Source organism: Scyliorhinus canicula, chromosome 10, assembly GCF_902713615.1.
Source record: "Scyliorhinus canicula chromosome 10, sScyCan1.1, whole genome shotgun sequence".
NCBI classification, from domain to species: Eukaryota; Metazoa; Chordata; class Chondrichthyes; order Carcharhiniformes; family Scyliorhinidae; genus Scyliorhinus; species Scyliorhinus canicula.
In genome coordinates this window covers 183,918,526-183,946,060 of record NC_052155.1, presented here as the reverse complement: position 1 = coordinate 183,946,060, position 27,535 = coordinate 183,918,526, and the positions used below count along the sequence as shown (strand labels likewise).

The following is a 27,535-nucleotide window of genomic DNA, read 5'->3' as shown; positions in this document are numbered from 1 at the left end:
AATAATTAGGCTAGCTGAGGGATGTTGGTGTTACTCAGCAACTGGGGTCTCGGAAGGTAGAGAAGCTTTAAAGTTTTAGTTTAGCTAATTTGATTGCAGTTGGAGACAGAGTGAAGGCAACTCTCAATGCTCTGCTACAGCAGTTGTTTTTAGAAGTTTAAAAAGGAAACAGCTCTCTCAGCCATGCTGGAAGAAAAGCCATACTATGGAGTAATGGTTAACAAAACATATGCCGGAAATATAAAGTCCAGCGAATTAAGGAAACTAAACAAATAATAATAATACTCTTTATTATTGTCACAGGTAGGCTTATGTTAATACTGCAATGACATTACTGTGAAAATCCCCTAGTTGCAGAAGTATCCACGATGTATGAAGTTCAGTGAACCGAGACCAAGGGATGATTCAGAAAAAAATCAAGGAAGAATAAACAAAGTGTTTTGAGTTAAAGAGACAATTGCACTAAGCCGAATTAAAGTGGAACAGCAGGCTTCAAAGGTAAATGAAAGGTCTGGTATCACTTTAATACAGTCTGGAAATCGCGAGTGAATGCAACTGTGCGCAGTTTGCACAGCAGTCACGACAAACAAAAAGCCGACAGGGATTGGTGTGAAAACCTGGTCTGGATTTCGGAAGGCAAACCCCCCTAAGAGTTTAATGAAAGAAGATATTAAAGCTTGTTTTTGGGAGGGAGTGGAGTTTGGAAACTCTCACATGACAATCACCTGAGAGGGAGTGGAGTTTGGAAATTCTCACATGACAATGACCTGAGGAGACATCCACAAATATTGACAAAACTTTGACGAAGAGTCATCCAGACTCAAAACATTTGCTCCCTTCTCTCTCCACCAATGCTGTCAGACCGGCTGCGATTGTCCAGTATTTTCTGTTTTTTGTTCCACAGATATTCATTTACGGTTCAGAGTGGAGCGTGTACTTGCCCACGGCTATCCTGTGTGCTTAAAAGGGACTTTATGTTAATGAGACCATTGTGGATTAAGATACACTTTGTAATCCATGTTAATCTTTAAACCTGTGTGTAATTGTTAAACTGAGGGGATAGGGTGGAGGTGTGGGCTTCATTATGGAAAGGGCTGGTGCGGACTCGATGGGCCGATGGGCCTCCTTCTGCACTGTAAATTTTATGACAATTCTCTGACATATTGTATGATAATTCAATGTTTTCATGTTTAATAAATGTTTGTTCTTGTTGTTAAAACTAATAGTGATCATATGACTCTGTTGCTCCACATTTTTTTTAAAGTAAAAGTTATGGGGCAGGATTCTCCCCGTCAGTTGGCGCTGGAATCGGGAAACCCGATTGGGCGGAGAATCGGTTCTGGCGTTGAAATCGCACTGGTGCAGATTTCACGTCAAATTGCAATTCTTCCGTCGTCTCGACAGCAGCATCAATGCATTCCAGAACGCACGTACGGTAAACACTATTGGCATATCATTAGCAGGCCCAACCCGGTATTCTTCAGAGCGATTCTCCGTCTCCAATCGGCCAATATCCCGAGGGCGAGGTTCACTTGTGCTTTTGAAAATCATGAAACCAGCGACATGGCTGCTGAGGGAGAGTGAGGGGGTGGGGGGGCGGAAAGTGTCCAACATCGCCGTAGTTTGCTGACGGTCTTGCCGCTGGCCAGAGGGCTTGTGGGGGGAGTAGTGGGGAGTTGGCTAGGAGGTGGGATCTGGGTCAGGTTGGAGAGGCATGGAGCACCATTGCCGTGGTCTGGCAGGCAGTCAGCTGCACACACCTCTGACTGTCCATTGTCAACCTAGGGCCACAGGTCATATGGGTGTTCCCCAGGGCACCACTTAGGTGCCCTCTGGTCCCAGTCCACCCTCAGTGGGATGGGCGTGCTCCAAGCGCAATGAGCGCTATCTTGTTGGCTGGGATAAGTGTGTGTGGGGAGTGTAATGTGTGTGTGCGGCTGGGATGAGTGTGTGTGGGGAGTGTAATGTGTGTGTGCGGCTGGGATGAGTGTGTGTGGGGAGTGTAATGTGTGTGTGCGGCTGGGATGAGTGTGTGTGGGGAGTGTAATGTGTGTGTGCGGCTGGGATGAGTGTGTGTGGGGAGTGTAATGTGTGTGTGAGGCTGGGATGAGTGTGTGTGGGGAGTGTAATGTGTGTGTGCGGCTGGGATGAGTGTGTGTGGGGAGTCTAATGTGTATGTGCGGCTGGGATGAGTGTGTGTGGGGAGTGTAATGTGTATGTGTGGCTGGGATGAGTGTGTGTGGGGAGTGTAATGTGTGTGTGCGGCTGGGATGAGTGTGTGTGGGGAGTGTAATGTGTATGCGAGGCTGGGATGAGTGTGGGTGGGGAGTGTAATGTGTGTGTGTGTGGCTGGGATGAGTGTGTGTGGGGAGTGTAATGTGTGTTAGGCTGGGATGAGTGTGTGTGGGGAGTGTAATGTGTATGTGCGGCTGGGATGAGTGTGTGTGGGGAGTGTAATGTGCATGTGCGGCTGGGATGAGTGTGTGTGGGGAGTGTAATGTGTGTGTGGGGCGTCTAATGTGTATGTGCGGCTGGGATGAGTGTGTGTGGGGCGTCTAATGTGTATGTGCGGCTGGGATGAGTGTGTGTGGGGAGTGTAATGTGTGTGTGCGGCTGGGATGAGTGTGTGTGGGGAGTGTAATGTGTGTGTTTGCGGCTGGGATGTGTGTGTGTGGGGAGTGTAATGTGTATGTGTGGGGCTGGGATGAGTGTGTGTGGGGGGTGTAATGTGTATGTGTGGCTGGGATGAGTGTGTGTGGGGGGTGTAATGTGTATGTGCGGCTGCAGCTCGTCAGCCTCCCGAGTGTCAATCACGGACCTGACGAATCCCGCACCATTTCTCGTTAGAATCGATTGTGTTCCACATGGCACCGGTGCTAGCCCCTCCGCAGTCGCTGAATCGATGCAGGTTCGGTGCCAGTTTTGCTTTTGTGGAACTCCACAAATCCTGCCCCGGCATCAACACTTAGTCTCAGGAATGGAGAATCCAGTCGCTGATCTTTTGAGCCAGGGCTCCATTCTGGGATCTGCCCGTCCAGTTATAACACCAACTAGGATCACAACAGTATAAAGCCAATTCTGATATTTTTTGTCATTTCTGGCGCACGCATGTGAATTTTGTTTTGTTCACTGTCTAATATTTTCATAATTTCAAGGTTGAAAATATACTGTCTTTATTCAAATTCATATAAATGATTGAATAATGGCAATAACATTTCCTGTGCAAATTGGTAATAGTAAGAAAAACAAACTTCCTGGATATATTGTGAATCGTTAAAAAAACTCCAAAGGGAAATTACAATAAAGTATTTAAAATAAGATCAAGACCATGTGAATGTAAAACAAAAGGATAAATCCACAAACCCATTGGCTCCTCTTTCTTCCTTTAAGAAATGTGTTAAAACCTCCCACTTTGAACAACTCCCACTTTTGGTCGCACGCACTGAGATCTCCTTGGGTATCAAATTTGGTCTGGTTACATCTCTGCGCCTTGCGACTTTTTAGGCTGCTGGAGGTGCTATACAAATGCAACTTGTTGCTGTGACAAGTATAAAACCAGTATGGTCCCAATTCAGACACCTCCAGCCAAAGCAGTGTTATAACTGGACGGGAAGATCAAAGAATGGAACCCTGGCTCAAAGGATCAGTGGCTGGTTACTCCGTTCTTTGTACAACACATCTCCAGTCAATATACGTTAAACAATGCAAAATTGACCTCTTCAAAATAAGATATGCCTGCCCTGCTGTCCATCTGGCTTAAAGGGTACATGTACTCCGAGCCTACGCTGATATAATTTGGTGACTGCCAATTAGAAGCTGCTCGGGAGAGGCATGGCTCGGCCTGGCTTTCCAAGTTTCTGTACGAGGACTATTTATTTGCCTGATTACGATAGAAATTCGGAACTCAGTATTTGCCTTTTACAGGTGAGATCCAGCAATCTACCAGATATCTACCAGACCGTGACAGTCTGTGGCAGCTGTAAATCACTACTATTTTCCTAATCTCTCCCATTATTGGAAATTTTTATCAATGGTTTTGGAAGCAAATGCCGCCCGTCTCACACTTTGTGGGATCATACAGCACAGAAGGAGGTCGTTTGGCCCATCATGCCTGTGCCAGCTCTTTGAAGGTGGTGTCCAATTCGTCTAATTTCCCTGTTCTTTCCCTGTGGCCTTGCATTTTCCCCCCAGATATTTAATGGGGGGGGGGGGGGGGGTGGGGGTGGTTTCATTACGATCAGACCTGCTTCCACTGCACTGTCTGGCAGCGTATTCCAGATCATAATAACTTACTGCTTTGCAATAAACACATTTTAGTATTTGTAAATGTACAAAAGTACATGAAAAAACTACAAAAATGAATAAAATGTTATTTGCTTAATATGCTACAATAAGAACATGTCAATTCTGAAATATTCAATCTATGTATTGGAACATAATATACTTTTGTAACTAGGTACTTTAGAATGTAGAAATACAATATAGAGAACAACAGGTAGCAATGAGGAGCTACAAGGCTGTTATCAAATTGAAAAGTTCACATTAAGTCATGAACTACAGAGAGAAATTTAACAGCTGTCACTTGAAACTCTAGATTGAATTGCAACCCTGGAAATCATTCCTCCATTTTGCTATTATTTACAGTGTCTTTTCATTGCCCGTTTCTATTTTTCCTTTTATAGAATATTTGCAGCAATGGTCCTATGGTCCGTCATTGTTGGGCAAGTTTAGTGATTTTATTTTTCTCATTATGCTGCAGTTCTCATTGGAATCGCGAGCGTTAACACGCCTTGTTGATAAAAAGTGTGGTAAAGGATTGACCAAGGCATTTATTTCCCCCACACTATGATTTCTGAAGTGCCCTGATCTAGTCCCTTGTAGGTTCCTGTGTGTCACCGTCAGTAGAATGTAGAGCAGCACAACTTTGAAAAATATTGCAACTTTACAAAGAAATAATGTGCAGTTGTTGATTGGAAAGATTTACATGTCTGCTATTTATCAAAATGCCATAAACGTAACGCTTCAATATTGTTGGAATTATCATGTTGTAAATAAACTCAAATGATCATTACCCCAGAAATATTTCCTTTAATCTGAAGGATTTTAGTAAAGAGAGCCAATTGACTAACACTTGTTTATGGGTAGCACAGGAATAGAAAGTCAGCAAATTAACAATTGTGTGTTAATATATAAAAATTAATAGTAAGTCTTCATAATGTTGATTAAAAGATGATTCGGAGATGTTTGCATAATAGGATTTTCTTTTTAAAAGGCTAATGGTGAGGCAGCACGGTGGCACAGTGGGTTAGCATTGCTGCCTCACGGCGCCGAGGTCCCAGGTTCGATTCCGACTCTGGGTCACTGTCCGTATGGAGTTTGCACATTCTCCGTGGGTTTCGCCCCCAGAACCCAATGATGTGCAGGGTAGGTGGATTGGCCATGCTAAATTGCCTTTTAATTGAAAAAAATGAATTGGATACACTAAATTTAAAAAACATAAAAGACTAATGATAACTTTTTGTTGAAGTAGGATTTTAAAAATCACAATGTCCATGCTGCTTTATTGGCTGACTCTGCTCAATTGAATCCTCAGAAAAAATGGCAGGAGTGTACAAAAAGTAATAATGTCCACGTTCATGTGGAGAGGATCGTATAATTTACATTGACTCACTGGACATTTTTGAACACAAGAGGAGTAGAAAGACTTGTGTTTATATAGCGCCTATCAACCACACTTCCCAAAGTGCTTGATAGCCAATGAGGTATGTTTGAAGTGTAGTCGCTATTGTTATGTAGGAAATGTGGCGATCAATTTGTGCACAGGAAGCTCCCACAAATAGCAACGTGAAAATTACCAGATAATCTGTTTTTAGTGATGTAGGTTGATGGATAAATATCGCCCAAGACACCGCGAGCACTCCCCCGCTGTTCTTCAAAATAACATCATGGGATTTTTCAGCCACCTGAGAGAGGGCCTCGGTTTACCCTTTATCTAAAAGGTGACAACTCTGGCAGTGCAGCACTCCCTCAGTCCTGCACTGGGAATGTCTGTCAGCTTGCGTTTCTGCACAAAGGGTCTCTGGAATACAAGCAGAACACACAATCTCCTGATTTAGAGGTGTGAGTGCTCCCAACTGATCCAGGGCTGACAGGATTAACAGATAACCTGTGAGAGGTGCTCAGAATTCGAAGGAATTTTGAACAAGGTCTACAGGACAGTATCATCTCGAGCAAGGTCTAATGGGGGCGAACTGAATTTCAGACCAGCACCGCAAAGAATGAAGAGAACATTTGAAAAACATTCACAGAGTAAATGAAATGAAAATCGCTTATTGTCACAAGTAGGTTTCAAATTAAGTTACTGTGAAAAGCCCCTCATTGACACATTGCGGCTCCTGTTCGGGGAGGCTGGTATGGGAATTGAATAATTAAAATATGTCTGGGCTGAAACCGGGGGGGGGGGGGGGGGGGGGGGGTCGAGATTTTCAAAAGAAAAATGGACAAGTGGCGGGGAAAATAGTCATGAAAGAATGTACAGGAAGTGGAATGGGCATGAATTTTAACGTGCAATTTCAGAGGGGCTCTTTCTTGTACAATGACATTTTGAGACTCTCCCCGGGGTGCATTGGGGGCTGTTTTAGCGTCACAGTGTCAACCCAGTGCTGTCTTCACCATGAGCGGTGTGCCATGGAGAGGACATGTGCGCCCTCCTACCCTGCACAGGCCTGATTGTACAAACCAACCCAATGCCTTTCTCAGTCAGCTCAATGACTTACGTAACATCAAAAGGTCGTCGATTCCCAAGATGTGGTGCGGCCAGGGTCAATCTTTAATGTATCTCCCTGGCTGGCAAATTAAACAAATGGGTAGGGTTGTGGAGAGAGCTATGGTGGTGCATCAGGAAGATCAATAATTTTAAAAAACATTGCAATATTTAAAAAAATACCCCTTAGATGCTGGGGCAACTTTCTCAAGCAGGGGAGAAAAGCAAGATTTGTTTTTCTCTCTCTGTCTATTCGAAAAGACCAAATAAACTTCGCTCGAAAGGGCGTTGACATTTCCTTACGGAGGTAGTTTAGCGATTATCCTGCAAACTTCAATCTGCCTCTCAAGCGGGGGCAGGTCAGCATGGCTATAACGCCGTTATAGAGTGAATTGCCCTGATGATACCCCCCTCTCACTCCCCACATAACCTGAGACAAGAGACAAGAGACTGAGACTTGACGTGAGTGTAGTTTAAGGATAATTATCTGAAGTTCATGGCAGAGGTCCTCAGTGCGGGAGTTAAAGGGGAGTGAATATTAAATAGGACAGGGGTCACTCACTGAAACCATTCTGATTTAATTCGCTGGCAGCAGTCACAGCACACACCTTCTGGAGAAGGGTCATTTAGACCCAAACCTCTGTCTCTCTCTCTCTCTCCCTCCTCAGAGATGCTGCCAGACCTGCTGAGTTTAGCCAGCATTTTCTGTGTGAGTTTTAAAAAATATAAATAACCCCAATAATGGGTTTCCTCCAAGATTGCAGCGATCTCAAAAATAAAAGGTCGGTGTGTGCATCATCGAACCCGATTTGGTGACAGGATCTGGGCTGCTGGAGCAGGAACGAAGCAGTCCCAGAGACTCTTTGCATGCAGCATCCAGTTACACTGTGATGTGATTCAAAACCTATTGACCCATAAAGGGGCGGGGGGGGGGGGGAGAGAGGGAAAAGTTATTATTTGATTTGATCGGTTTGTTTTCTGCTGTGATGCATTTTGATCCGCACCCTTGAAGTGCTCAAAGCATTTTGATTCAAGCTCAGGGAAATCGCGCCCTGAAAGGGTTAAACCCGCTCCCGACCTTCCAAGAGGGCGAGGGTACATTGCCAATTTCAAAAATGTTCACAGGTTTTGAGGGTTAACGATGACCCAATGTAGTCTCCCTCGAAGTCTCATTCGATGCAATTTAACTTCTTCATCTATTTTAGTCAATACTGGAGAAAAAAATACATTTTACAAACCACGCGTGCAAATGAAATAGACCCCCCCCCCCCTCGAAAGAGGCAATAACAGACCAAACAACAAGTCAGAAAATAAAACTAATTTCAAAAGCCCCAACCTCTGGAAAGGCTGCGCCGAATTAAAGTTATTTTTTAAAATGGGGTTTGGAGGAAAGGTATATTGTTTTGTTTTTAAAAAAAAAACAAAGATTAAAAATGACCGGGTTGAAAATTAGTTTCAGTTTTGTTTTTAATGCACGTGGGGTGAAATTTGAACCGATGCATTTTGGCGGTGCTTAAATCTGCGAGCGAGCATCTCCTGCCATCGTCAGGACTCAGCGACTTTCGGTGTCCCTCGCCAACAGGGACATCCATCCGGCTGCTCAGCTTTCAGATACCTGAGCCCCCCCCCCACCCACCCCCCCAGACTGTGCAGAGGACAGCCCAGGGTGGGTTCGCTGACTTCCGTAACCTTATCTCGTGTCAACTGGCCTTGTGGCTCTCCCTGAACACTGGTGCGAGGCAGTCAAACCCGATAGAGGGTCCGTCACCTCGATTTCACCCAGGGAGAGGGGAGAGAGAATGGGACAGAGAGAGCGAGTGTGAATGTGCGTCTCTCTCTCAAAGTTAAAAACGATCCAAAATCTAGCACAGTCGTCACCACCATTTCCATCCCCCCCCCCATTTAAAAAAAATTAAATTACTTCAACCCTTTTATCAATTCCACCCCCCCCCCCACCTCCTCACTTAAAAAATATATTCAGTGTATTGTAACAGGAAACGGAGGTTTCACAGCCCCTGGATCACTTATTGAGACTGAAACTGGCCTGAAATTGACAGAGGTAAATTGTTTGGGAATGTAGGAGGCGACAGTTTTCGGTTGCCATTTCAAAACATGCTTCTTACATTGATGGTACAACATGCTTTGTGTGTGTGTGTGTGTATAGGTGGGGGGGGGGGGCGTGTTGTCCTGTCGCCTGTTTTGGGGACGTATGCAAGAAGACCTCCTGTTTCTAACCTGTGACAGTCCACAGCAAGTACTGTTTACATTACCCCCCCCCCCCAAAAAATATAATTCCTGCTCTTGACTTACATTGAGGTTACAAGGTCGGGGTTACAGTAGCAACAACAATCCAAATGCTCTCACAGAAACCGTTGACTTAAAAATTCAAGATCAAAAAGCAGAATTGACAAGACCAAGAACGCGGTGAAGTAAACATTTATAAACAATTGTGGTGCCCAAGCGGGTGTCTGAAACCAAAACCCAGAGCTCTATTTACAAAGAAAATCCGGACATACCATCCATACCGAATCACTGGAGTTCCCTAATTCCTCCCACGAATCCCAGGATTTTGCCTGGTTTTGGATCCCAGTTATTTTTGTTGGAAAAATAAAACATTTGCAACCTAAGTTTTCGAGGCCTGCTTCAAAAAAAGCCCAGCCCTGCGAAGTAGGTTTATTTAAAACCTGCGAGAGGTGTGTGTGTGTGTGTGAGGTGCGGAGTTGCATTGATAAAAAATGCAAACGCGGTTTCCAGGCGTTTTCGAAGTGGAATCGAAATATCTCAGGCTCATGATTCAGGTACAGTTTCAGTGACCGATTGACTTGACCGTGAGGCAGACAGCAGTAAACTATTGCCCTCTTTCCCTGTTACCAGCTCAGAGCAAACGAGTGGAAGGCAGGGTTGGTCAAACCTTGCAACCACCGTCACAGGTAACATATATAATTCCATTTTCATGTGACACACAGCAATCTCTGAAAGAGGTGTTTGGATATTAAAGATTACACACATCCCTCCCAAGGGTCTGAACGCAGGCTTCATTCCCAAAGTCTTCTTACTGTGTAATATATGCCAAGGGGGAAGGTGTTCCCAGTCAGGAAAGATTGAGCCGAACGAGGTGGCGTGATTGGAATTGAAAAGAAATCGGAATTCCATCTCAGAATAGTCAGGTGAAAGATTCGGACGTTCTGAGTGCAAAATCTCCCCCTGAATTTCCCTGACTTTCCCTCTGAGGAACCTCCAAATCTGCAAATGCTGGTGATTTAAGCACCGTTTGTGTGTTGTAGGAAAACTTTAGGATGCAGGCAGGGTTGGAGTACGGGGTTTAAACACTGCTTGGACACGGCCAACCTGTCGGGAGTTCGCTGAATTAATGCTGCCCCCCCCGCCCCTCCCCCCTCTCATCTGGTGTGAATAAAATTGTATCTGTACAGTTATGGTCGCTTGTTCTATATTTGATTGGCAAATATGTCTTGATCACAAGGCACGCGTATCTGAATAAAACCCACCCTTGCTGCTGTCGAATTGCAGGGCATTTCTGTAACTATAAGGGGAGCCCAGTGCAATCGGAAGTGCAGCTTTAATTGTCCCTGTTATATCTCCATATTGCACAAAATAACACCCCCACACACACATATAAATACATACATGTAGCCATTCGAGTGCTTAGGTCCACACATGTGTGGCTATCTCACTGAAAGGTTTTAGTATACAATTGCAATGATCCACAGAATTGCGGATGAGAGGCAAGATGTGTGGGCTCAGCCTCTCCACGGAGAGACAATAACACGGGGGGGGGGGGGGGGGGATATGCAAATCCTACCGCTTCTTTTGTTTTTAAACAAAAATGTGCACAATAGAAATATGATGAATCTCTTATTTTAGATTACCGTAAAAATATATAACATGCAAATCAAACCTATTTAAATGTTTATTACCCATTACTGCAACTGACTTAGACGGTTGCAATGAAAAATACGCTTTGCCCAGTAATGAAGGGCAGGAATTTTGTAGAGTTGTGCAGTACTGTACCATTTGTGTGTGTGTTTGGATGGACTGCCCCCAGTCAGTCTGTCAGTCAGCGTGAGTGTATTTGTGTCAGATCTCACGTAAAGCTGTCTCTTGTAGCTGACGTGCGGGCACTCTGAGGCAAGACAGACAGTAGATGGACGCGCTGCTACATTATGATGGCTGGATCACTGCACAGATGTCAGGGCGGAACCTGAAGTTGTTCTGGACGCATTAACTCCCACTTCCAACACTCAAGTGCAAGTGGGTCGGTCTGGTTATTTATTGTTTTGCCCCAATATTCTGTAACCGCATCACCACCCACCCCAACATTACCCCCCCCCCCCCCCTCCACCCACACACACACACCTTCAACACTATCCCCCCTCTTGTTCAGCAGAGAAACTTGTAGCAGTTCAACAGGAGGCCAAATTGTTTTATATAAACCGAGCATTCCGGCTGAAGTTTCGCTTCCAAAATCAACGCCGGGATAACATTTTGTGCAGAGTAAGAGGCAACTCACCAATTCCGGACCAGTGATAAATTCACCCTCTCCGGGGCTTGGGGAAGGCGGGAGCAGGTCGGAGGCAAACGCACACACACACACACCCTCACCCACCCCGACACTCCCCCCCCCCCCCCCCCCTGAAGTTTGAGCCGGGCGTTGTTTCACGGGCCAGTTTCCTCATGTGGCGCCTGGCAGCTGAGAGGCGCCCAGCTCGCTGAGCCAGAGGGCGCAGGCTGGAAGAGTGGAAGTAGCGTCCCTTACCCAAGCCAAATTGGACATTGTGCCGACACTGGAGACAGAGAGAGAGGGGAAACAGAATACAGAACAAAGTTCAGGAAGTGTTCCAACAATTAATACAGACTCCCCCCCCCCACCCCACCACACCCCTCCCTGCTGACAGCTTATATCTGAACAACTACCACACTGTATCAAAAAGGGGGCGGGCTAATTATTAGGAAAGTATTGTTTATAGCTGGTTTTAAGGACACAGAGATAGAGGGAAATGGGAAGGAGGGGGGGGGAGAGGGTTGGAAATACTATTATTTGGAGTAAGATTACTGAATATAATTGCTGAAGAGCGCGCAGAGAGAGAGGAGAGAGGGACACACACACACAGACGCACACAGACCCTCCTCTTCCCGTACAGGATATTCACTTCCTCAAAGGTAAAACGAATCAAACAGGAGTCCGGCATCAACTCCCAACCGTGTGTGTGTGTGTGTGTGAGAGAGAGAGTAACAGAATCAATATCGGCAACACAACAGCAACGTGAAGTTTGGGGACTGTCCTTGAAATGAAGAGGAACAAAAGATACCATTAAGTTTTTCTTTGTGTAGTTGTAGACAGGCCGTCAGTCAGCCGGGGAGCTTCCTCCTGTCGAAGTGACACCAGACCTCGCCGCGTTAGATTGGCGGAAAAGTTTGCTGGAGACCAGTTCGAAGCGCCCGTCGCACCGGGAAAGAGGGAAGGTTGACACAGCTCCAAGAAGGCAACACAACCCCTCCCCCTCCCCACCCCCACTGGGAAAAGGCAGCCCAGATGTGGCCGAAAGCTAAGTTTGGAATGCAGCCGTCCTGAGAGTTGAAGGAGCATTTCAGAAGATTTCAAAGAGAGAGAGAGAGAGAAAAGAACCATTAAAATAACCCCCCCCCTCCCCACCCCCACCAGATATCTGGGTCACTCCTGGCGGAGGGAATCTTTGGGAATGCAATCGAATGGACATTGACAAATCAGGGAAAACGGAGCCCAGGGCTTTGCAGACAACAGACTTCTTCTGCAGACACACTGGCAAAACATTGGATCGTAAGGAGAACTTTACTTCCCATCATTGCTGCTGCTGCTTCTGTGCAACCCCCCCCCCCCCCCTCCCCCTCCAATCTGTCACATTTCCTGAGACAGTACTCTGAGCAACACTACCGAGTGGGTGGAGGGAGCGGATCATCGCTGGATGTTGTTCGATAGCTCTGTGAATCAGTTAAGACTGTCTGGCTCAGTGGATATTCTGTATTTCACCCCCCCCCCCCCCCTTCCTCAAAGCCCACCCGAGAGTTTACGCTCTCTGCCCCCCCCCCCCCCCCCCCCCACTATCTCTCCACCCCACACCCACCACTTCCAAAATAACAATTGTTACTATGATGGGGAACTAGTTGGTCGCTCTCTCACTCAACTGTCTGCGATGTGCGAAATCTGTCTGTTGCCTGCATTGATTTAAGTATTGAAAGTGGGCAGAGAGAGAGAGAGAGAGACAAGTAACTGGAGTATGTGTCTGTCTATCTCATGCATGTGAGGCAGTGGCTCAAACCGTCTCAGTCTCTCTGACATCTCTGCTGGCTGAAGGAGGTTTGCGGAGCGCTTTATTGACAAGATTATCACCTCCACCCCCCCCTCCTCTACCCCCCCCCCCCCCCCCCCCCCCCACAATCAACACCAGCACCAATCTTCAACAGAGAGAGAGAGAAGGAAACACGGACCTCTCCCCCCCTTTGCCCTCTCCTCCAACTGCTTCAACTCTTCTACTCCCCCCTTCCTTCCTTCCCTCCCTCCTTCCCCACCCCTCCTCCCCAGTGCACCCCACCCCTCCCCTTCCTTCCCTCCCCAAATCAAACAACAAGACCCCCCCCCCCCCCCCACCACACACACACACACACCATACCCACAAGAGTTGGAGAAAATAGAACCCATTTGCTACACTTTCGCCTCCTGCCTAATCGTGGGGTCTGTATGAAAACACCGAAAATTAAAGTAACAACTCCGGAAACTCCGAGCCGGCAGCAGCCGCCAGCGCAACCATGCCGAGGAGGAAACAAGAAGCTCCCAGGCGCTCGGCAGGTAAGATGCACAGACAGAAAGATGCACTTTTGGGGGTCTTGTAAATTTCGCATTCTCTCCAGCCACGAGGACGAGGTGCAGGATGCGGACACACGGTGATTGATCATTATTTATTTTAGGGGGGGGGGTGGGGTGGGGGTTGGAGTGATATATATTCCACACCCCCCCACCCCATAACCCCCCTCCCTGACCTTTTATTTATTTTTTTATTAACCATTCTCCCCCTGTCGAGTGGCCTCTATGTTTGTGTGTGTTGTGTCGTTTGGTGAATGCAAGGATTTAAAATTTTTTTTTTAGTATTTTTGGCCGTTCCTTCTCCCGGTGTGAGTGGCGTAGTTTGTCAGGTGTCTGTCAAATGCTATCACCGGCATGTTTTTTTTTTCTTAACTGCGTCGCGGATTCGATCGCATTTCATTGCATTTTGAACCCCCCCCCCCCCCCCTCACCACCACCATTTTCAGTCTGTATCACCCTGTTACCCCCACCCCACCCCCTCACCTCCACCCCACTACATCTTTCTCTTGCGAGAAGCCCCCAGCCTTGGTGAGGAGGGATGGGGGTGGTGGTGGTGGTGGGGGGGGGGGGGGGGGGGGGGGTGTCCTCCAGCCTTGTGATTCTTTTAAAAATAAATGTCAAGAGGCTTAATTCGTCTTCTGGTGTTGAGAAGGAGCTGATGATGTTGGAGAGGGTGTTTTACAATGATCAAGTCCTCTCAGGATGTGAGGGCATGTGTAGTGTAGACTTTGTGGATGCATTTTTGGAAGGTCTCCCCCCCTCCCCCCCCCCCCCCTCCTTGCCAGAGCCATGGGGACTCACTGAGGGATAGGTAACCTCTTGAACGTTTATATAAAATAAATCAATAGAACATTTAACAAAATATTTCCTTTCTGAAGTAGTTGTTCTGATTTCCTCTCTCTCCCTCTCCCCCTCTCTCTTTCTGCTCCTAATAGGCGAATGGCACCCTGGATTTGATATATGATAGATCCTCTGTCATCTCGGCAGTCTTTGATCTATTCATTCCTGATAAAGATCAATAAATCACTCACCATGGCAACCCACATGTTCCTGACGTTACTCTCTGCAAGTCAGGTCACTTATCCTGTTTTTTTGGTCCAAAGTTTATTTGCCCCCCCCCCCCCCTTCACTTTCTTCCCATCCCCCATCCTCCCAACTTTTAAGTCTCTCCCTTGCAGTCAACATCGCCCCCCCCCCCCCCCCCTTCCCATCTCCAGCTGATCCCCTAACTTATCCCAGGAATTAGTCAATTCAATGCAAAATAATATCATGGGCTTAACCTGAATTGTTGCTCCTTTTTCTTTTTTTTTGAAAAAAAAAGGAAACTTTGGGAGCTGGCCTGCTAAATAATCTGAGGAATTGCCCATGCTTTGAAGAGCACACTTTTCTCTCTGTTGTAAAGGAAATGATGAGTGGGGGGGGGGGGGGGGGGGGGGGGGTGGTCAGTTAGCATGACATTGCAGGCTTCCATTAAAGTCCAGGGGAAATAGGATATCAGCAACTTTGAACAACAAATATTTTTATAAGGGGTGAATAACTGACACAAACGTGATGGTGCATGGTAATTCGCCCTGACAGCTCTTACATAGAAACAAGCCATCAAGGCGACTTTTTCCAATATTGATTTAATTGTCTGTCTTTTGACAGGCACATACATCATTGGTTTTAATGGCCAATCAAAAATTGGCAGGCTTTAGTGTTTCCATTCTTTCCCATACATGACATTTGGCGTACTTAATCAAAATGCAGGTTTGTAATAGCAATGAAGAGTTGATGACTGAGTCATCTGCTGTTTAAACGGAGAGAAAATTAGCTAAAAAGATGGTAAAATATCTTTTATAGTGGCATTTTAAGCACATTTTATGGATGAAATATGGGTTCATTAGGGCTGTCTCTTGGCTTGTCTGGCTGTTACAACTTGCATAACTGATGACTTTTCTTTTCCGGAGAATATCAAGTGTCTAAAAAACAAATTGATTGTTTGGCAGCCAGGAAATGGCTCTGAAGATGTGGCCCAACTGATATATGTAAGTAAGGGTTCAGGCCGATGGGGGAGAGAATAGGGGGAAACGAGCCAGAGGTAGTCCCATTGCTTCTGTGCAGTGATGGGGAGTAAATGATCGGAGGAAGTGGTCCCTTGTAAACCAGGAGGCCTCATAATTATCACTTGAAAAAAAAAGGAGGGAATCGTAAGGGATATTTAGCTTGCTTCATTACCAAGTCTCTAATTATCTGTAAACTTGATGGATATGTGACAGGTTTCACGATTAATGCTGACAAATTTAGTAAGGTGTCAGGTTTGCAGTCAGTTTGATGTGATCAAGTTGATATTATACAGTCCCTATTGCCCACAGTGCAGTATTAACTCAATTTACTGGTGCAGGTGACAAATGGACTTTGCTACCTGACTAATCATGTCACAGACACAATGCTGCCTTAATGACCTCAGTAATTCTGCTTCTAACAGTGCCATAAAGCCAGACTAAAACATTTTTGCTAAGTTTCCAGTTTCTTTCAGATCTGAATGTTTATTGTAGTTTCTGTTTTGATCTTTTTTACATGGCAGGATTAAAAAAAATAAACATTGGGGTTTTAAGCAGAATGCAAAGCACAGAAAGGGGCCATTTGACCCAAGTTCCTGTGTTGATGCGACATCTCTCCCACCTTAACCTCATCAACAAATTCCTTTCTCCCTCCGAGATTTCCCCAGCTCCCGCTTACAGCGATCTATACGATTTGCCTCAACTGCTCCGTGTCGGCGTGAGTGCCACATTCTCACAACTCTCTGGGCAATGAAGTTCCTCCTAAATTCTTTATTTCATTTATAATTCTTTAATAGATTCAATCATACCTAAAACCCATTACAGACCTGTCTCGGCAAAGAATGAGGTAGAAATAAATGTTTCTTTTTGTTCTTTGTCATTTGTCTGTGCTTATGTAACATTTTGTGACACATTTTGTGCTGCTGATCTGTTCAATATGGTAGAGGTGCCAGAAATGGAGAAGATTTGGACTAAATTGAATTTACTAGCGAGTGGTGGTGGTGTGATTATGGAGCAAGCTGTTGTCACAAATTCCCATTTTTTATTTTACTGCTTTATAAGATGATTAAATGAGTTGATGAGGTAGATAGAGAGAAACTGCTACTTCCGTTGAGTCCAGAACAAAGGGACAAAATGTTAAAATTAGGGCAAGGTCATTCAGTGGTGACATCAGGAAGCACTTCTTCACACAAAAGGTACTGGAAGTCTCACTTCCACAGAAAATCGTGGAGACAGTTGAAAATTTCAGAACCGAGATTGATTATTTTTGTTTGTTAGTCAAGGTTGTCAAGGATTACTGCAAACCAAAGTGGGCAGATGCAGTTAAAATGGGGGGAAACAGGTTTGGGAGGCTGAATAGGCCGCTCCTCTTTCTATGGTCCGACACCAGGTACCAGCTTAAGCCACAATCCCGGAAAGTTTAAATTGCTGAAATCAGGGAATAACTCACCAGCTCCACTTCACAATGTCGGGCAGATAACCTGTCTGTCTGAATGTATTCATTTGAAGGTTCGAACATCTTCCTGGCCCATCTAAAACATCTCAGTGAAACGTCATCATGTTTTTTCCAGTGGCAAGCTGGGCGCAGGTAAAAAAATCTTTTAGATCAGGAATAATTCAGCTATTTTATAATTGCAAAAATGGCTTGGAACATTGAGCACTGTGCAGAGGTAAATTAATCCCGCTTTAACAGTAACAACATTAGAGGCCAAGCAAAATGGCCACAGACTTCTGAATTTCAGGTGTGTTTTAACAAAATGGGTTACTGATCTCGCCCCCCTCCCTATGCCAAGATGATTTTCACCCCCTCCAATCTCTTGAAGCTATAATCTTCAGTGATTAAAACTTTGGTTGCAAATTGATAATACCATTGGCTGCATCAATTAAACTCTGTTTCTACAAATTGAAGTTTTAAAAAAAAAAGACAGATATCACGTTTGTGACCCTTTGTGTAGTTGAATATAAAACACAGACTGTATTAAGTAACTGCCATAACTCACACCGACAATATTAATCCCATACAAGCATTACTAATACATATTATATGATTGTTATCAGGTTTTTCTTTTATTTAAATTTTTTTTTAGAGTACCCAATTATTTATTTCCAATTAAGGGGCAATTTAGCATGGCCAATCCACCTAACCTGTACATCTTTGGGTTGAGGGGGCAAAATCCATGCAGACACAGGGAGAATATGCAAACTCCACAGGGACAATGACCAAGGGCTGGGATTTGAACCCGGGTCCTCAGCGGCATAGGCAGCAGTGCTAACCACTGTGCCACCGTGCCGCCCTAGGTTTTTCTTTTATAATTAGAGCTCGATGTTATCACTTATTCTTTGGAAATCCATACAGCCTTAGTCCAAATGCGTTTTCTGTCCAGGTGACATGCATTCTATTTTCGGATCTAATTTATTATTTTGCATTTTTGTTTCCCATTTTCTACTTTGCTGATCTCTTGTCACTAAACGTCCTTCTTCAGCCAAAGGAATGTAAGTTATGGTGTGCTCCATCTATATTATCCAGCTCTAGACAGATCCTCATCTCTTACGTGTGAGTGTCTTATGTTTGTACAGTTCTCAGTTGAAAGCTTGACAAATTAACGAGGCCCATTCATATGATAGGTAACTTAAAACATGAAATAATGGCTTTGTAGTTGAGAGCTCAGCACTCAACCGGGTTTCCTGGGAACTAAGGTGTCCCGCCAATGCCCTGGTCCACATTTATCTTTCAAACGGCATCACGAGAAACTGATTATCTGGTCTGTAATTCATTGCCATTTGTGGGAGCTTGCTGTGCACAATTTGTCTGCTGCATTTCTCTACATTTCGACCGTGTTTACCATTGCAAAAGCCTTCTTTCCCTTCCCAATCTTTTTGACGAGCCGGAGTCGCACGGTGTTACAGTGGTTAGCACTGCTGCATCACAGCGCTAGGTTCAATTCTGGCCTTGGGTAACAGCCTGTGTGAGTCAGCACGTTCTCTCTGTGTCTGCATAGGTTTCCTCCGGGTGCTCCAGTGTCCTCCTACAGTCCAAAGATGTGGAGGTTAGTTGGATTGGCCAAGCTAAATTGCCCCTTGGAGTCCAAAGATGTGTTGTTCAGGTGGAGTTACGGGGTTATGGGAATAGGGTGGGAAGAATTCAGAATGTCCAATTCACTGAACAGCACGTCTTTCGGGACTTGTGGGAGGAAACCGGAGCATCCGGAGTAAACCCGCGCAGACACGGGGAGAATGTGCAGACTCCGCACAGACAGTAACCCAAGCCGGGAATCAAACCTGAGACCCTGGTGCTGTGAAGCAACAGTGCTAACCACTGTGCTACCATGCCGCAAAGCCTACTTCCACCCTCCCTTCTCCGTTTCCTTCCTTCTCTCGCTTGGTCGTTTTAAAATCTGCTTCATTGACTGGTTAGTGGTGGAAAGATTCTGTCGCAAATTCAGATCCAAATTTTTTTTTTTAATGCTCCCTGAAATGCCAGTCGTTCCTTTCACATTTGACTTCGCCTTCAGGCGAAAGTCCTTTATCCAGCGAATGGTTAGAATGAAAACTCGGTACCGCATGGAATGCTCAAGGTGAATAGCATAGACGCATTTAAAGGGAAGTTATATAAGCACATGAGCTAGAAAGAAATTGAAGGATGAGCCGGTATGTTGAGAGGAGGAGGGGTGGGAAAGGGACTCATAGAATCACTGCTGTGCATAAGGAGGCCTTTCGGCCCATCGAGCCTCCAGCGACTCTCTGAAAGAGCACCCTACCTAGGCCCACTCCGCTGCCCTATTCCCGTAACCCTACCCAATCATTGCACACTAAGGGGTAACTAAGTGTGGTCAGTCCACCTAACCTGCACATCGTCGGACTGTGGGGGGAAACCGGAGCACCCGGCGGAAACCCACGCAGACGCGGGGAGAACAAACAGTCTCCACACAGACAGTCACCCAAGGCCGGATTGAACCTGGGTCCCTGGTGCTGTGAGGCGACAGTGCTAGCCACTGTGCCCCCCGTCCTGACCCCGTGCAGCATAAACACCAGTATAGACCAGTTGGGCCGAATGGCCTGTTTCTGTGTTTTAAATTCTCTGCGATACCTTTGGTTGCTGTGTCGTGATCCTTGGATATCCTTCCTATCGCCTGTCTGTGTATCTGTTGTTGGGGGCACTCGGTCATGCTGCATGTGCCTTTTGGTATCTGCCATCAAATTCAAAGTTGATAATGATCAGTTGAGCTACGTAGAGGTCATTCAGGATTTAAGCATTAAGCAAAGTCTGAGAAAGTTGTCTTCTGATGTTATGCAAGAAAAGCTTATTATGCAGCAAAAGGCCTTTAGAATAAATCTCTTGTTTCCAATTAAGTCAATATTCTTAGTGGAATGCAATTGTCTGTCTCTTATTTTTCGCTCCCTTTTGTTTGAACCTTCACAGAGGTTTCAGTAAAATGTCCTTTGTGCAGACCACAGTAACTGTAGTGTGTTGTGCCAACGGATTAATTTAAGCAGGAGGGGATGGAGAACCAGGTTGGTCCTTGTTGCACAGATGTAAGCAGTGACATTAGCCGAGCTCATGTTCATTGCTTCGCAAAAATATCTGCTTGCTGTATTAAAAATTGACCTTTTTATTTTGGAAGCTGCACGAATATTAAAAGACACATTTTCCATTTGGTCAAACGTTTTCCTGTTTCGCAAGGTGTGTCAATGTTTTTGGAATTCTTGAACCATTGCTAAGTCCTGGTATTCCTTTAGTTGCTATGGTGCATTCATATAATGGACATGTGTCAAACTGGACAGAGTGGGAAAGGTTGTCACTGGGAAACATCGACACATTAAAGAATTTAAAGAGAGGGCAGCATGGTGGCCTAGTGGTTAGCACAACCGCCTCACGGCGCTGAGGTCCCAGGTTTGATCCCGGCTCTGGGTCACTGTCCGTGTGGAGTTTGCACATTCTCCCCGTGTCTGCGTGGGTTTCGCCCCCACAACCCAAAAATGTGCAGAGTAGGTGGATTGGCCACGCTAAATTGCCCCTTAATTGGAAAAAATAATTGGCTAATCTAAATTTATTTAAAAAAAAGAATTTAAAGAATATCTCACACGTGTTGTGATATTCAGGGAGGTGCCACATGTTAGGAAACTGAGCTTCTTCATTCAAATTTGCCTTCCTGACTCTTGGGTTGACTAGAGTCCTGCTTTTTGGCAACAGATCCCTTACGTGAACTGCTGCGATTGGATGTATTTTTAAACGGTCACCACAATTTGATTGCAGTCAAAAGTTTGCCAATGATTCCTCCCTTTCACGATGATACTTTAATCCAAGGTGCCATCTCTCCTCGCAATTGAACGTAAAATATCCCAGGGCGCGATTGAAAGAAGAGCAGGGGAGCGGCCCCTGGTGTCCTGGTCAATAGGTATCCCTCAATCAACGTCAATGAAATCAGATTACTTGCTGACTATCACATTGCTGTGTGTGGGAGCTTGCTGTGTGCAAATTGACTGCCCTGTCTTTCAAAACTGTTGCACTGGCTGAAATGTGCTTTCGGCTGTCCTGGGGGCCGTGAAAGGTGCTAAAGTCCCTTTCTTCCTCTCCACCTCCCCTCCCGCAAAAAAAGCCAAATACAACAGGTTGGCTGGTTCGATAATAGCTGAGAAAGAGAAGAATGTTATTGAAAAGCTGGAATGTACGGTCAGTTGTTAAAAGAAGTGTGTCAATGAAAAATCTCTTGAGTCGGAACTGGAAGTTGCAAATTTTTTTTTGAAAGTGAGCCATTCATTTTACACCATCTAAATAGCAATAATAATATAACAATAATGGCTTATTGTCACAAGTAGGCTTCAATGAAGTTACTGTGAAAAGCCCCTAGTCGCCACATTCTGGCGCCTGTTCGGGGAGGCCGGTACAGGGATTGAACCCGCGCTGCTGGTATTGTTCTGCATTACAAGCCAGTTGTTTAGCCCACTGTGCTAAACCAGCCCCGAAATAGCAGTTTTAAACATTTTTAAATCATTGAAACACTGCCTTTGAAACAATTTACAAAGCATTCTGAGACCATCACTGGGCGTGGATATTCCCATCACAGTGAGTTCATGTTGGCCGATTCTGGATTGTTATTAAGCTCTAACTTTGGCATATGCCAAAATGTAATTCGTTTGCAATTTTGGTCTATCTTAAGTATGATTACTTTATAATTCTGAGCCCTCTCAGACTGTTTGCTGGTAACCTGTATTTCCTCATTGGTGCTTTTGGTGTATGTAGGGGTGAGGGTGAGGGAGAGGTGTTGAGCTGGGGGGTGTGTGTGGGGTGGAGTACAGTGAACACCGGAAAGTGCTTTGTAATAAAGTTTGGAGTGTGACCCCCCCCCCCCCCCCCCCCGCGCCCCTGAGTATCACAACCGTGTTAAACGAGAGAAGCTTCAAAGCGCCAGAGCTTTGTCATGGCCCTAGCTGGCTCCATAATCGTTCACCTTCTCACCCTCGCTAGTGGGACTACAGCGACCTCTTAACCCTTTGCACTTAACTCAGCTGCCCTTGATTTTTTTTCGCCTTGTGTGTGTTTGTGTGTGTGTGTGTGTGTGGTGGGGGGGGGGGGGGGGGGGTCTGGTGAGAGACAGAAGGGGCTGACCCCGTTCTACCTGTGAGCAGGAATAGTAACCAGGAGGCAAGTTACTTGCGAGGGATTTGTCATTCCCCAGGTGAGAGTGTGTCAATTTCCAGTTCAATATCGGCAGCAGTGCAAGTGATTTTGGAAGCAAGTGGTCCTCAGATAAGGCAACTCTTCAGAGGACCTTTAGTCATTTCTGTTTCACTTATTCCGCTGGGGTGGGGGTGGGTTGGGATTTGGTGTTGGGGGGGGGGGGGGCGTGGGGGGGGGGGGGGGGGCGAGCTAGGGAATATATTCCCCTCCATTAAATTTGATACATACACACCAACAAATACTCGTGTCTCTTAAAGATTTTCCACCGAATTACAGGCAGGAGACAAGTCTTTATTTGGCTTTGAGATCTATACCCCCCCCCCCCCTTTTATTTCTATCATCTCCCCAAAATCTGCAGCTGATGCTGGTGTGTGACCGACCGGCTGTTAGCAAAATGCCATGTTTTTTTTTGTAAAGGTGAAATGGCAGATGTGCAGTGACATGCTTAAAAAGAAAGACATTTATGTATACTGCCTCCCTGTAGACCCCCCCCCCCCCAGATATACCCCCAGATGCCCCAATGAAGACGGGGGGGGGGGGGGGGGGGGGCTTTAGTTATTGCAAACCACAATAAACACACACACTGAAATCTGCTGCCAAAAGCGGGAGCAGCGATTTATTTCAGTGCTTTTGGAAAGGAGGGCAGGGGGAAGGAAGGGCTGATGGATGGACAGGGAGAGGGATGAATTTCCCTCAGACAAGCTGTGTGACTGCTGCCATTATCTTGACAGCTGTCAATTAAGAATTTACTGCTCGCCGGAGTCATTTTTTTTCCCCGGGCCAGCTGTCTCCCTGTGAAAGAAATAACACTTTCCCCTTGTCACTTTGTTAGTCCTCAGCTATCGCCACAAAATGAGCGGCAGCGCGCGAATCGATAACCAGTGTATTAGCAATTATTTTGCACATTGATTTATGAATGGGAGCAGCGCCGCCTGTCTGGTTATTAGCCGCTGATTGAATGTGTCCAGTGCCCAGATCAGGGTGGGTCCTGCGTTCCCGGGGAGAGGGCAGCTTTGTGCCAGTCAGCAGCTCCACAAACACATGCACACCCCCTCCATCATCCCAGGCTGTTAACAGGGCAAGCTTCACCTCCACAGGGGCTGGACCATGTTTCTGTCATGTGTGCGTGTCTCTGTGCCGAAATGTTTGTGTGCATGCCAGCATGTGTGCCTGTCCATGTTGTATGCCCATGTGTGCATGTATGCACCTCTGCATGTATTTATGTCTGTGTGTAAGCTTGTGTAGTGCATGTACCTGTGCAGGTCCAGTTCAGTGTGTATCTATGCACGTAGGGGCAGCAGGGTAGCATGGTGGTTAGCATAAATGCTTCACAGCTCCAGGGTCTCAGGTTCGATTCCCGGCTGGGTCACTGTCTGTGTGGAGTCTGCACGTCCTCCCCCTGTGTGCGTGGGTTTCCTCCGGGTTTTCCGGTTTCCTCCCACAGTCCAAAGATGTGCGGGTTAGGTGGATTGGCCATGCTAAATTGCCCGTAGTGTCCTAATAAAAGTAGGGTTAAGGGGAGGTTGTTGGGTTACGGGTATAGGGTGGATACGTGGGTTTGAGTAGGGTGATCATGGCTCGGCACAACATTGAGGGCCGAAGGGCCTGTTCTGTGCTGTACTGTTCTATAAGTCTATGTATGTTGGTGAGTGTGTGTGCATCTGCATGTATGTTTGTGTAACTATGCCTTATGTACCTGTATGTGGGTGTATCCGTGTGTGCATCTTCATGTGTGTATCTATGTGTGTATGTGGTATCTGCGTATGTGTGTATCTGTGTGTAGGTGTGAATATCTGTATGTGTGTATCTATATGGGTTTATATATGTGTGTGTATGTATATCTGCGTGTGTATCTGTGAATGTGTATATGTATCTGCGTGTGTGTGTCTGTATATGTATATGTGTGTACCTGTGCGTGTGTGTATATCTGGGTGTGTATCTATGCGTCTGTGCATGTGTATATCTGTGTGTGGGTGTGTCCATGTGTGCATCTTTGTGTGTCTATGTGTGTGCATCTGTGTATGTGTGTATCTGCGTATGTGTGTAGGTGTACGTATCTGAATGTAGGAGTGCATATCTGTGTATGTGTTTATATGTGTATATGTATATTTAAGTGTATATCTGTGAATGTGTGTGTACCTGTATGTGCACATGTATCTGTGTGTGTATCTGTGTGTGTGTATATCTGTATATATGTATGTGTGTATCTCTGTGTGTGTACCTATTTGGGTGTGTATCTATTTATCTTTGAGTATCTGTATGTGTGTGCATATCTGTGTTTGAGTGTGTATCTGTGTGTGTATATATCTGGGTATGTATCTGTGTGTCGGTGCTTGTGTATACCTGTGTGTGTATGTATGTGTGTACCTGTGTGTATATATTTGGGTGTGTATCAGTATGAGTGTATCTGTATTTAAGTGTGTATATGTTTATATTTAGGTGTGTATCTGTTTGTATGTATGTATCTGTGTGTATCTGTGTATATATTTGTGTGCTTCTGTGTGTACATATTTGTGTGGTTGTGTGTGTGCATGTGTATCAGTGTGTGTGTAAGTGTCTGTGTCTGGGTGTGTGTATGAGTGTGTGTATCTGTGTATGTATCTATGTGAGTGTGTATCTGTATATATTGTGTGTATCTGTGTGTGTGTGTATGCATGTGTAGCAGTGTATGTATCATGGCTATCTGTGTGAATGTGTGTGTTATCTGTATGTATCTGTATTTGTATGTATTGTGTGTGCGTTTATGTGTGTTTATCTGTGAGTGTCTCTGTGCGTGTCTGTATCTGCGTGAGAGTGTGTATATCTGTGTGTATCTGTGTATTTATCTGTATGAATGTGTCTGTGTGTGTGTGTGTATCTATGTGTGTGTGAGTGTGTGTTTATCTGTGTGTATCTGTGTATGTGTCTGTATGTATCTGTGTCTGCGTATCTATTTATATGTGTGTGAATGCATCTGTGTACTTCTGTGTGTGTGTGTCTGTGTATGTATCTGTGTGTGTGTGTCTGTGTACTTATCTGTGTGTGTGTCTGAGTGTGTATCTGTTTGTATCTGTGTGAATGTGCATATCTGTGTGTGTATCTTAATGTATCTGTGCGTGTATCTCTTTGAGTGTATTCATCTGTGTGTGTGCATCTGCGTATTTATCTGTGTGAATGTTTATATCTGCGTGTATCTGAGTGTGTGTATGTTTGTGTGTCTGTGAATGTATCTGTGTGTATTTATCTGTGTGTGTGTATTTGTGTGTGTATTTATCTCTAAGAGTGTGTGTATCTGTGTGTGTTCCTGTATGTGTGTGTGTCTGTTGTGTATGTGTATTTATCAATGTGAGTGAGTGTGTGTGTTAGGGTGGCCATTTGTCTGGTTTTATACCGGACAGTTTGGTTTTTAGCTGCTGTATTGCTGTTGCGGGTACCAGTTGCCTTTGTGCCTGGTATTTTTATTTTGGAGTCACTAACCATGCTGCAGGATTACCTGTGACTCACACTGACCACTCTGCCTCAGGATCTGGGCTCCTCCCTCTCGTTATTTTGCAATCTGCTCATTACTTTGTAGTTGTGGGCTTTCGGCTGGGAGGCCTGTGATGACATCAGCTCCATGCATGTTGTGGTAGTGATGCAGTCTTTATGTGTGTGCTGCAGCACTGCTCGTCTGATGTCCAGTTTCCGGCAGTGACTGTCTTAGTGTGTGTGCACTGTGAGTGCGCTGTGTGTGCTGTGTGCGCGCTGAGTGTGCTGTGTGTGTGTGCTGTGTGTGTGTGTGTGCTGTGTGTGCGCTGTGTGCGCGCTGAGTGTGCTGTGTGTGTGCTGTGTGTGTGTGTGCCAAGTGTGTGTGCTTTGTGTGTGTGCCAAGTGTGTGTGCTGTGTGTGTGTGCGCTGTGTGTGTGTGCTGTGTGTGTGCTTTGTGTGTGTGCCAAGTGTGTGTGCTGTGTGTGTGTGTGCGCTGTGTGTGTGCTGAGTGTGTGTGCTGTGTGTGTGTGTGCGCTGTGTGTGTGTGCTCTGTGTGTGTGCTGAGTGTGTGCTGTGTGTGTGCTGAGACTGTGTGTGCTCTGTGTGTGTGCTGAGTGTGTGCTGTGTGTGTGCTGAGACTGTGTGTGCTGAGTGTGTGCGCTGTGTGTGCTGAGACTGTGTGCGCTGAGTGTGTGCGCTGTGTGTGCTGAGACTGTGTGCGCTGAGTGTGTGCGCTGAGTGTGTGCGCTGTGTGTGCTGAGACTGTGTGCGCTGAGTGTGTGCGCTGTGTGTGTGCTGAATGTGTGTGTGCTGTGTGTGTGCTGAATGTGTGTGTGCTGTGTGTGTGCTGAATGTGTGTGTGCTGTGTGTTGTGCGTGTGCGCGCGCTGTGTGTGTGTGCGTGCTGAATGTGTGCTGAGTGTGTGTGTGCTGAATATGTGTGCTGAGTGTGTGTTGTGTGTGTGTGCTGTGTGTGTGTTGTGTGTGTGTGCTGAGTGTGTGTGTGCTGTGTGTGTGTGCTGTGTGTGTGCTGTGCGTGTGTTGTGTGTGTGTGCTGAGTGTGTGTGTGCTGTGTGTGTGTGCTGTGTGTGTGCTGAGCGTGTGTGTGTGCTGAATATGTGTGCTGTGTGTGTGTTGTGTGTGTGTGCTGTGTGTGTGTTGTGTGTGTGTGCTGAGTGTGTGTGTGCTGAATATGTGTGCTGAGTGTGTGTGTGCTGAATATGTGTGCTGTGTGTGTGTTGTGTGTGTGTGCTGAGTGTGTGTGTGCTGTGTGTGTGTGCTGTGTGTGTGTCTGTGTGTGTGTGTTCTGTGTCTGTGTGTGTGCTGTGTTTGTGTGTATGTGTGTGCTGTGTGTGTGTGTGCTATGTGTCTGTGTGTGCTGAGTGTGTGTGTGCTGTGTATGTGTATGTGTGTGTGTGTGTGTGTGCTGAGTGTGTGTGCTGAGTGTGTGTGCTAAGTGTGTGTGTGTGCTGTGTCTGTGTATGTGTGTATGTGTGTGTGTGTGCTGTGTGTGCTGTGTCTGTGTGTGTGTGCTGTGTTTGTGTGCCCATGTGTATATCTTTTTAAAAATAAATTTAGAGTACCCAATTCATTTTGTTCAAATAAGGGGCTGTTTAGCACTGGGCTAAATCGCTGTCTTTGAAAAGAGACCAAGGCAGGCCAGCAGCACGGTTCGATTCCCGTAACAGCCTCCCCGAACAGGCGCCGGAATGTGGCGACTAGGGGCTTTTCACAGTAACTTCATTTGAA

The 27,535-nt window shown here is 45.8% G+C and overlaps 1 protein-coding gene and 1 long non-coding RNA gene across 2 annotated transcripts in view; one reads left to right on the top strand and one right to left on the bottom strand.

Annotated features, from left to right (window-relative positions):
* Window positions 1–273: 273 nt before the first annotated feature.
* LOC119972825 lies at window positions 274–11,381 on the bottom strand. The gene is made up of 2 exons (XR_005462159.1): window positions 11,292–11,381; window positions 274–959 (listed from the first exon to the last, which is right to left on the bottom strand). It is a non-coding gene; the product is annotated as an uncharacterized LOC119972825 (long non-coding RNA).
* Window positions 11,382–13,379: 1,998 nt separating this feature from the next.
* Window positions 13,380–27,535, top strand: part of tshz1 (teashirt zinc finger homeobox 1) — a 99,699-nt gene continuing 85,543 nt past the window's right edge. Inside the window, exon 1 of the mRNA XM_038810280.1 lies at window positions 13,380–13,604. Within this exon, the coding sequence (XP_038666208.1) occupies window positions 13,565–13,604 (40 nt within the window). The 5' untranslated portion in view covers window positions 13,380–13,564. The remainder of the gene's footprint in view (window positions 13,605–27,535) is intronic.